General features: G+C 34.1%; 1 protein-coding gene across 2 annotated transcripts in view; it reads right to left on the reverse strand.

Moving 5' to 3' along the window:
• Nucleotides 1-2,997: 2,997 nt before the first annotated feature.
• The window catches only part of Ranbp3l (RAN binding protein 3 like), a 40,584-nt gene continuing 31,687 nt past the window's right edge, over nucleotides 2,998-11,894 (reverse strand). For both annotated transcript variants that reach the window (XM_042690616.1, XM_042690617.1), the window contains exons 12-15: nucleotides 10,749-10,869; nucleotides 8,796-8,938; nucleotides 5,645-5,834; nucleotides 2,998-3,703 (exon numbers count right to left, since the gene is read on the reverse strand). In XM_042690616.1, coding sequence (XP_042546550.1) covers nucleotides 3,660-3,703; nucleotides 5,645-5,834; nucleotides 8,796-8,938; nucleotides 10,749-10,869 — 498 coding nt within the window. In that variant the 3' untranslated portion in view covers nucleotides 2,998-3,659. The remainder of the gene's footprint in view (nucleotides 3,704-5,644; nucleotides 5,835-8,795; nucleotides 8,939-10,748; nucleotides 10,870-11,894) is intronic.

The raw sequence follows: 11,894 nt of genomic DNA on the forward strand, positions 1-11,894 counted from the left end.
TAAAAGGAGAAAATGGTACAATTATCTTTGCAGAATCATGAAAAGAAATTTCTTAAAAGAAAACAGTAAATAAGTATCTGAAAAGATACTCAACCTTTTTTTTTGCTGGTCATGGGGCCTGAACTCTGGGCCTGGACACTGTCCCTCAGCTCTTCAGCTCAAGGCTAATGCTCTACCACTTGAGCCAAGCACCACTTCCGGCTTTTTCTGCTTATGTGGTGCTGAGGAACCCAGGGCCTCATGCATGCAAGGCAAGCACTCTACCACTGAGCCACCTTCCCAGTCCATACTCAACCTTCTTGAACATCAGAAAAACACAAATTAAGGTCATAATAAAATAATATTTTATGTCCACTAGATGGGTAGAAATTAAGAAATTTTAGTAATGTACTTGCTAGAAAATTATCTCACCTAGTAGATTAAAGATTGAACAGTCAGTTCATTAATTCCTCCAGTAGCACAATTTGCACATATCATCTTAGAAATTTAAAACATGTTCATGTATTTCAGTATTCAAGGTCTGATGTCAAAAGTTAATCTGTGTGGTAGTATTGTAGGTAGAACTTGACCATTTCATAAAAAAAAGGAAAGCAAGCAAAGAAAGAAAGAAAAGGAAAGAAATAAAAAGAAGGGAAGGAAAAAAAGGAAGGAAGAAAACATAAGTAAAATCATTTCAGGCCTTCATGTACTTAAATTCTCAACTAAATGTAAAAAGTAATGTTTTTGAATTCCTAACTTTATCTATGGTGAAGCTAATACATTTGCTAGTGAATTAGCTATTATGATCACTACATCTAAAGCAAACTTAATTGTTCTCAGTGTTTTATTGGAAATTGTGTGTGACACTATAATATTCACAAGAAGATTTACAGAGGCCTGAAAATGCATTCTTCAAAATTTCTAAACCCATGCCCTCTACCTTTTTTTTAAAATAACATTCACATATTCTAAGATTTGTATATTTTCCCCTGGGAACAAAAGAATCCTACTGCTTTACCAATAATGGATACAAAAAAATTTAAGAGAAAATGTTTTAATAGTCCATAGTTAAGTTAAATAAAATAAGAGTAAGATTCTGTTGAAAAAGAAGAGCTGCAGATTATGTTAGTATGATATTATTAGGTATATTTAATTAGGTATACTATAGGTATGCATCTAATATATTTGGGGAATTATTAAGTAAACATTAAAGAAACTTCTATGAAAATCTAAAATACAGGGTTTGAGATCACATAATTCAGTAACTTATGAAAATGAATGTAATTGTACAATTGATCTCTTCTCATGAAAGAGAACATATGAAATACGTTCAGATGGAAGAGAAGGAAATGAGACAAAGGACATAAAAAACCCAAAAGGAAGCCTAGATGAAGACATACAATGAAAAACCATAAAACCTTTCAATTATCAAAATGATTGAAAGAATATTCTCCAAAATCTAGAAATTTTTACTGCCTTCCTGATATTCTAACCCTATTTAAATTTGTTATCATAAGCATTTCTACATAGATCATAAATTAGATAATATATTTTATCCTTTGATGCATTAAAAATAAGGCCAAAGAAAGTCTTAGAATTAATTCAACTTCGATATTTTTTCGATTTTTTTAAAATGCTTATTTCTACGCAATGGACAAGAATGAGGACAAGAATGGATATGTCAGGAAGATCAAGATCCCTGTCCTCTGTGTAACATAAACAATTACAGTACATTCACAGCCTTCCCACACTGCTAAGATCTCATAAGAAAACCAGTATTATCGTATCTTCTTCAAATTTCTCCCTGTCTGTGTTGTTTCTAGTGAAAATTTTCCACTGAGATAGACTCCTTTGACAAGAGGCATGGGTTGAGAAGAGAGAGAAAAGGGGAAAGAAGACTTTCAGTTTAGGGTAAAAATTATTTGTATCTTCCCCCTCATGATAAAGCTTTTTTCCTTTTCTCTCTGCTATTTCTTTCTTCTTCTCTCACATTAACTTTTCTTCTATCCTCAGTTTCTGAGCTAGAATTTATATATAAGCAAAGAATTTTTATGCACTCTATGATTTTTGTGGAAGAATGATTAGACCTTCCTAAGTAGCTAACTTACAGTAAATTTTAACTATTCACTTATATGGAAAAGCAAAACTTAAAACAATACACATATTAACTAAGTCATAGTTTAAAAGAATTAATTTAATTTCATATGCTAAATAAGAATTTCAGATATTAGGTAATGGTTAACTTAATAAATGAATGTGTATACTTGCTTTTATTAATAGTAAATATAATAAAAGAATGTATCTTTTAAAATACATATTCATATGTAAGCTTCCAAATGAATATTTTCTTCAAAGTACCACTTTATGAAGTGATTACTCTGTTTCCAACTAAGTTGCCATTGTACAAGAATTTTTCAGAAATCATTTTGGAATAGTGAATCTCTATCTCCTAATTTGTGAAATCTTAGAGATTCAACAAAAAGCATTTTGGCCAGGTGATGGTGGCTCATGCCTATAATCCTAGCTACTGAGATATGAAGAAGCTGAGATATGAGGATTGTGATTCAAATCCAGGCCAGACAGGAAAGCCTGTGAGACTCTTATCTCCAATCAACCACCAGAAATCTGGAAGTGGTGCTGTAGCTCAAGTGGTAGAGTACTTGCCTTGAGCTAAAGAGTTCAGAGACAGCGCCCAGGCCGAGTTCAAGCCTCATGACCAAAAAAAAAACAAAAAACAAAAAAAAGTCATTTTGAAGCAATAGGGTGATTGATCAGATTGAAAGTGAAATTTGTTCATAAGTATGGAGGCTAAATTTTCACATAATTCATAAAGTATCTCTGAAGCAGATCTCAAAAAAGAGCATCAAAATTCTGCTGTAAAATTTACTGTGCATATCACAGTAATGGAATTTAAGAAAAAGACTCTTTTGGCAATATATGATAAACTTATTTTCAAAAGGTCCTTCCATAACCATACCTACTAGAATATCAATGACAAATTAATCACATAAAGCAAAGGAAAAACATATTTGGCTTTTATATACTTAATTTTTCATACATAATGCCATATTTGTCTATTCATTCAACAACTTTTATGTATTAACCAGCAGTCATGAATATATACAATGCAATGGATGTAAATCCAAGAGCAGATACTTTTGTAAAGGCATTCACACTTGAATATGTAAGTACATTTTAGAGTATTCAAAAGGCTAAGTGAACATATATAAATTTCTCAGACGATGAACATGATTTAATGAAGTCATGCAATTTAAGTTTAAACAAATGACTGAATACTAACTAAATTACTTATTTTGACCAATGTATGGCAAAAAATATTTTATTTGGTTATTTATCAAATCCAGAAATTTATAATTTTAAGTATTACATCCATCAATGTGATGAAATTCACATTAGTTATAAAATCCTAGTCTGAGGTTTTTATTTTTTCAAGAAATGATGCATTTTGAACTTCTGAGGTCCATTTTTTAAATTCTGTCATAATCAAGATGTAGCACGTAAGAGAAAATTTTTATTGCAACAAATTATATTCCTTAAGCTTTACTCTAAAAACTCTCCAAGGAATGAATAGGATCTTCTCAATTAGTTAGGATGGATTGACATTTCTGTAGGGTAACCAATCTTTGTGTAGACATTGACATGTGTACCGTAGGCAGTATTCATAAACAGGCAACTGACTGTCTGTGGGTCCATCTAGAAGGATCTGTGACATAAATTTAAAATACTTTGTTACACAATAATATATTTAGAGGAGATTTAATATCAGATACAATGGAACATGATTGGCTTACTGGCGAGAAAATGAAAGATATTGAATGTATATGCAAATACTGCTAATTGCTTTAAACCTGATATTTTCAGATAATTAAAACATTCCTTAGTTCATTAACAACAAAGTCCAAACAATTAGACTTTTATAGCTCCCATAACATGATGGCATTTGCTTGCAAATGGAAAAAGATACTATCTTGAAAAGGGTAAATTGCAGGGGAAGAAGTCATATGATTGGACTTTGCTTCATATCAACTCCATTGCTTTACATTAAGATTGCTACATATCAATCCATGTCCATTTCCAACAACAGAATAGAACAGAATATAAATTTCAAAAACATGTCTCATTGGTTGCTAAGAGTATTTTTACATTTAATTCCTATATCATACTGATATTTTTAATGAGTAACAATTCATTTTCTGATAGACTCTATTTTATTGTTGAAAATATAAGCATAGTATAAAAGACAATTTTATTTTTTCATTGTATATGTTTCAGAGACAAGAAACCATTTTCTGAATAGATTTGTTAAAGGTAGCAAAACAATCATACTTCCTTAGTTCTCTAGCTCACTGAATCAACCATGCTAATGGTTGTTTCTGCATATACTGCAGCATACATTTGCATATATTGCAGAACAGGCCACATTTCATGCAGTTCTTTCTTCTATAGGTGTTGAGAATTGAACTCACTTGATCAGATTCCCTGCCACATGAGCCGCAGCACTAGCCATTTCATCCAGTTTTATACATGTTCTTTATAAATTCTTAAATTATGTATTATTAAGATTTTAAAATAATAGCTAGGCATCTGTACATTACACATCTGTAATCCTAGTTATTCAGGAGGCTGAGACCTGGAGGAATATGGTTCAAAGCCAGCCTGGGTAGAAATATCAAGACTCCATCTCCAATTAAAAGTAAAAAGCTTGATTACCAGCCATGAGGAAAAAAGCCAAATGAGAGCTAAGACCCTGAGTTCAAGCCATGGATCCAACACACGCACACACACACACACACACACACACACACACACACACACACACACTGATTAAAACTTGAAAAAACATATCACTACACCACATTTTTTGTGTAACTGAGTCCTCTGTAGAACGTAATTCAGGACTATGAGAAATTATTACTGAAAATACTTGGATAACATTAGAATAGCAACATCTGTATAACAAAGATGAGCTTACTAGCTCTTTGACAGTGTTTCTTTTTTTTTCCAAAATTAATGATGAATATTACATTCAAATCCATACATCAGGACAAGAACTGAATCCTAAAAAAATCAATTTGCTACTGACTCTGTTTCAAACAATTGATTTGTAAATTCTGCCACAATAAAAATAAAATATAAAACATGAAAATGATGGTAACAATAACCAATAGTGATTTTTTTTCTGCCCTGAAAGGCAGAATTAATGCAATCTAATTATCTCAATAAGTAGCCAAATTCCAAAAGGGAAATAAGCAAAATTGTCAAAATTTCAAGCCAAATATGCCTAGAGATTCCATTATCTATGTCCAGTTCTTTTCATAGCCAATAAAAGAATGAGAACAAGTGAAGAGAAGTATGAATAAATGGTTAGTTTCAGGGTAGCAACGTAATACTTTACATTGTTACTGTAGTCTTCTTTGTAGTATATAGGCTAATGTTAAATAGGCACCACAATGAGGTTGAGCTGGTAAAATCCTAATGAAGACCAGTGATTCCAGTCCACGCTAAAGAGCCAAACTTTTGGGTTCTAACCATAACACACTGGAAAGAGATCAGTTTTCATTTTTTAAAATAACTTTAATGTATTGAAATTGTGCTCAAGGTTTCTTTTTTAAACTCCTGACCTAACCAAAAAAAAAAAATTTACCTGAATCGCTTTTAGTAACTTGAATGAAATCATCTTCTTCCTCATCACAACTCTCTTGGTTGAACTGTTGGAGATCTGTTTCTGATGGGCTATCAGCTTGATTGACATCCTTGTGCTTATGGAAGCTTCGAAGGGCAATCAGACGATGATGTATTGCTGCGTACAGACATTCTGTATCTTTGGCACTGGCCTTCATGAGGCAAGTTAGATTATTAAGAATATAAATCACTTATATGCACTAGCCACATTTTACAGATTTTTGGGGAGGAGGGTACTGGGGAGCAAATCCAGGACATTGCACTTGCTGAGCAAGCGCTTTACCACTGAGCTACAGCCCAGCCACATTTTACAGATTTTCAGTCTACCACTATTAATAAGGAAAGAGTTATATAGCATAGTATACAATTGTACATAATTGTACAATACAACATAATTATAACTGCTAACAGCCTTACTAATTAATTAATTTTTGGAATAAACTCCATCCTATAGTGGATAAATTGGAAGATGCCTCAATGTGTGCATTTAAGTTGAGAAAGTAAATTTTATAATTTAATATATTTATTTGACTTTAAGTAATTTTAGCATTAAGACCTTTCTTCCTCTACTGTTTTACCCTATGGACAATTGGAAGATTGGAGGAAAAACTTCCTCAATTTGCTTCATTAAAGCAATCTATGAGATTTACCATTAACACATAAACTGTTTGTGCTTTACAATACTTTTCTTTGCTATTTTTGTGATTGCTATTAATATAAAAGTGATGGTAGAAATAACCAAAATTGGCATGACATTAACTGTTATATTTTATTCTATCTTTACAACAATGCTGTGATATAATTATTTCATTTATATTAGCAAAAGCAGATAACACAGGTATTCAACATAGACTCATTTTTTTCTTCCCTTTATAAATGAGAAAATTATGGCTAAAAAGGGAAAAGGAAGCCCAATGCATTGGTCCACGTCTGTAATCCCAGCTACTTAGGAAGGAGTGATCTGGTGCAGTTTGAAGCCAGCCTAAGCCAAAAATTAGCAAGACTTTATCTAATAAGATGGATAGGGGGACTCATGCCTGAAATCCCAACTATTCAAGAGGCATAAATATGGGATCTCAATCCAAAGCTGAACCTGGGCAAAAATCATAAACCCTATTTGAAAAATAAAGCAACTAAGAGCTGTGTGTATTGCCTAAGTGGTAGAGCAGCTATCTACCAAGAAACCTTGAGTTCAAACTCTAGGAAAGAAAGAAAAAGAAAGGAAGGAAGGAGGGAGGGAAGGAAGGAAGCAAGCAAGGAGGGAGGGAGGGAGGGAGGGAAGAAGGAAGGAAGGAAGGAAGGAAGGAAGGAAGGAAGGAAGGAAGGAAGGAAGGAAGGAAGGAAAGAAGGAAAAAGAAAGGAAGGAAGGAAGGAAGGAAGGAAGGAAGGAAGGAAGGAAGGAAGGAAGGAAGGAAGGCAAGCAGGAAGTCAAGAAGGAAAGAAGGGAGGAAGGGAGGGAGGGAGTTAGAGAAAAAGAGAGAAAGAAAGAGAAAGGAAGGGAGGGAGGGAGGAAGGAAGGAAAGGAAGGAAGGAAGGAGAAAGAGACAGATAAAGGAAGGAGGGAAGGAAAGAAAGAAAGAGAGAGAAAGAAAGAAAGGAAAGAAACAAAGAGATAAAAATGGAAAGAAGGGTAAAAATGACTTGTCTGTGAGTTACAGCTGCTCAGTAAATTGCTAGTATTTGAATCCAGAATTTTGCCCTTCAAGTCAATAGGATTCATTAATTAAATTATAATGCAAAATAAAATAGAACTATTCATCTATTAAAAGAATTTTTGAGGAATAAGTACTTTGATGGCATAAAAACACTCATTCATATTAAGTGTTTGATAATCATTGTAGCTACTTAATCTTAACTGAAAGCTTGAAGCCTGTGTTATCATCACCGTCTTTTTGCACATGTGTAAATCAGTTAAAAAAAAGTCCAGGTAACTTTCCTGAAGCTTATAAACGCAATATGCCACAAATGTACAAAAATTTACATGTTGTCCAATTTTGGAATATTCCCATATATACAATGAAGTATCTTTTGGGTATGGAATCTGTGTCTAAACATAAAATTCATTTATATTTCATCTATGCCTTCCATATATAGCCTGAAAATAATGTCGTATGTTTATGCCAGTATTTTGTCTGTGATTTGTCACTTAAGGGCAGGTGTAAATTTTTCCACTTATGGTGACCTGTTGAGGCTCACAAAGTTTTGAAGTTTGGAGCACTTTGCTTTTTCAAATGTTTAAATCAAGGACGTTCAATTTATATAGTATAAGACGAATATGTCAAAAGTAACCATACCTGAGGGGGACATTTTAGTGATAGACAGGGTCACACTTGGCAATATACTTACTTTTATATAATAAAGTATTTGTGGGGTTTTTGTTGTTTGTTTTTTATGACTGGCCACACACCAACAATCAGCTTTCTCCATTACTTTGTGGATGCCTATTTACTTGTGTTGGTACCCTCTGCCTGAATCATTTGGGTACTCAGGCGTCTCCAGTCTTCTGGGTCTCAGCCCATGGGGAAAACCCAGCTTTTACAGGGAGGGTAGCTCTGTTCTTGGCAGCTCTCTTGTGTTGGGATCTTGTATTTGAGGTCAAGCATTCCTGCTGCTGGGAACAGCTAAACTGTGCTCCCATCCTGTTACCTTGGAGATATACTCATGCTCAGAATTGGAATTTGCTGTTGGACCAGTTGTTAGAAGTTGCTAGCTCTGGGTTTTTCCATTCCTTGCTGATTGTTTTCTAGTGATCCGAAAGCCTTCTCTGTCTCAGTCTACAGTGTTAGCATCAAGCTTCAAATTCTGCTGACTTCTTCCTAGATTTTATTCCTGACAATATAGTCACTCGGATAACTTAGTAAGGTCATTAATAGAATTTCAATAGTAAAGAAAAGGGTAGATGGCATGGATAAGAAATGACTACTCTAGACTTTGGTATTGATTTCAGAATTCCATATATATTTAGGTCTTAGAGGATAAGCATTCAAAGTGAGTGACTAATTCCTTTGCCAATGGTGCAGATTATGATAAGAAAATAAAAACCAACTAGGAATTGTAGAGCTCTATTAGTGCATTTGTAAGATAATCTTGCATCATCGCAGTTTTTCACTTACTTGAATTAAAAATACTTTGATGTTATAGTCTTCTAAATCTGTAGCTGTTATTTGCAAATTTCTGTGGTTTGCTCTTTGAATCTTCATTTGTGCCCAGAGTTTGCTATTGAGGATTAGCCGCAGACTGCCTTGATTACGCATAACTATAGTAGAAAAGCAAACGTGTTAGATTACAGCTCCTGATTCCTTTGCCTGCCCAAAATAACGATTTCCTAGTTCTAACAGCAAAGTAAATCTTGTAGTTGTTTTCTAGACTAGATTTTCATTATTAAGTATATTTAGACTAAAATAAAACTTGTTTTTCAAATTGTATTTGGGCTTTATAAAGCAGAGTTTTGTTCAGTTTAAATACTAAAATTAGATTTTTATAATAGTTCTCAATATTTCCAACCTCCTTTTAAGTTCTAGTGGCTTGAAAAATATCTATCTAAGAATTGCTTACAGGGGCAAAAACAGATATAAATCCAAAAAATAGAATCAAATAAAGTAGAGCTCTCAAGAGATTATTATGAACACATTAAGAATATTGAAGAAGGTCAGGCACAGTAGCTTACACATGTAATTCTAGCTATTTAGGAGCTAGAGATAAAGACGATCACAGTTTGAAGCCAGACATCAAGAAATGTTTATGAGATCCCATCTCAACAGAAAAAAAAATGCGAAGCATGATGTTATGTGTTTCTCATCTCAGCTACAGTAGAAAGCATAATAGGGGACTCACAGTCCAGGCCTGTGAAAAACAAGGCCCTAGCTCAAAAATTACCAGAGCAAAAAGAGCTAGGAGCATAACTTAAGCAGTAAAGTGTCTTCTTAGCAAGTACAAATCCCAGTATACACCAAAGGGAAAAAAAAAAAAAAGAAGAAAGATACATTGGTATGGAGACATGCTCATAGTATACAAAGTAAATGAAAATGTCAGATTCCAATGCAATGTAACATTGTGAATCATAAACTTGTGGCTCATGTATACACATGTATGTGCAGAGAACAAAGTCCAACAGAATAATTCTGTTAACAGACACTGTCTCAGGATGATAGCCCTTTAAATGCTTCTATTTCTCCTTTCCAACCACCTATATTTTCTGATTTCTACAATGAAAATATATTGTCTACATAACAATAAAAACTGTTCAGGAGTTTTAGTTTGCTTTTTTGTTTTGTTTTGTCTTGTTTTCAGATTTTGGCAGGCAGTGGAGTTAAACCCAGAGTAGAGAGTGACTTGTACTGCCTTGGTAATACTTAGACACCTAATTGTCAGTTATATAACTGAAAATATTGTTCCTGTACTTTTGGTCTGCATATATTCAATTCTCATTTCTTGAGCTTACTCTTGACAAATACTCATGCACTTAAGATGCTATACTTCTGGGCCTGGGAAGGTGGCTCAGTGGTAGAGTGTTTGCCTTGCTTTCATGAGGCTCTAGGTTCGATTCCTCAGTACCACATAAGCAGAAAAAGCCAGAAGTGGCACTGTGGCTCAAGTGGTAGAGTGCTCACCTTGAGCTGAAGAGCTAGGGACAGCGTCCAGGCCCAGAATTCAGGCACCACAACCGACAAAAAAAAAAAAAAAAGATTCCACACTTCTACTTGTACTCTCCTCCAAAGAAACTCAAAACTGACTGGCAAAACCAGCCCCACACCCACCTCTCTACCCAGGCTCAGTCTCAATTTGGTCCCCTGAACAAAGAAAGCCCAGCATCTCTTTGGATGCCAAACAGTGAAATCTTTAAGTGAGACTAACTCCAGTTTCTGATTGTCCTCCTGTTTGCAGAATTCAGAACTGGAATACATGCAGCCTAATGAGTAGACTACCTTGAAATGGGACACTTCCTAGTGTATGTTAGCAATCATTGGTGTGTCTTATAACCCAACTTCAAGGAGTGTGTAAGTGTATGTACTGCTTCAGGTTTAACCCTGACAAATCATGCCTGGCTTTTCAAAAAGATTCCTTACTCAGTCTTGACTGCAACGTTCCACAGTCGCTGCTTGCTGTGTCATTCAGCCTCAGGGTTCCTCTGCCCCTTTCCGTCCACGATTGTGTTGTTTTGTTGAATATAAATATCTTGCAGTTGATCTAAATGATAATTTTTTAATGTCAAACATACATAATTTTTTCAAAATAAACTATTTCCTGTGTTCTAATATCTGATCTAGTATCTGCTCATTTATCAGAATGAGCTATAAAACAGCTTTTGAAATTTAACTTTCAAAAGTAGAGTCTGAGTAGCTCAAATTTCAAAACATATATATGTATATATACATACATTATATGTATATATGTACATTGTATGTGTATATAATGTATATAATGTGTATACACATAGATGTATATTTGTGTATATGTATATAATGTATATGTATATATTTATATATAATATAGACTGGTTCCTCAGGATGTGTTTCCCACCTGTCAATTTCTACCTGCAATAACAGATAACTGCATTGTTATGGTTTGTTTATTCTCCCAGAGACATTTGTAGGCATATGCATGCCAATACTAGCATGTACTCCTTTTCTTTTCTAAAATAGTGCAATACCATGCAAACATGCTGGGATTTTTTTTTCCACTTACTATATCTCTATATTCACCAACTTTTGCATTAAGCTTCGTACTATTTGAGATGTATAATGGTAATTTAAAGTAAAGGATTCAGGAATTATTTTCTTACTTTAAAATTTGCAATGACAACACAAAAACTTGGAGAACTGTGAAATGAAGCCCCAGAGCCCTCTCCTGCATCTAGCGAAGATCAGTGGCTCTCAAACACTCCTGCACGTAAGAATCACTGAAGTTGATCTAATCCAAGGATTATATACACTTATTTAGAATTAAAGCATCCTTAGATCTTAGAGGAAATGAGGAGAAATTGAGAGCATTGGACAGAAATGCAGGTGAGAAATGGGCAAGTGCAAGTCCCACCTTACAGAAACATGATAAACGTATAGGACCTGATGCGCTTATCTCTAGCTGTGGTACTGTGGAGTAGATCCATGAAGTTCTTGATTTATACATTAAAATTTTTAAAATTATTTTAAAAAGGAAATGAACAAGTTTACATTCCCACCAACAATGCAGTAAGGTTCCCTTCTGTCCACATC

This window comes from Dipodomys spectabilis, unplaced genomic scaffold, assembly GCF_019054845.1.
Source record: "Dipodomys spectabilis isolate Male_0828 unplaced genomic scaffold, ASM1905484v1 ptg000138l, whole genome shotgun sequence".
NCBI classification, from domain to species: Eukaryota; Metazoa; Chordata; class Mammalia; order Rodentia; family Heteromyidae; genus Dipodomys; species Dipodomys spectabilis.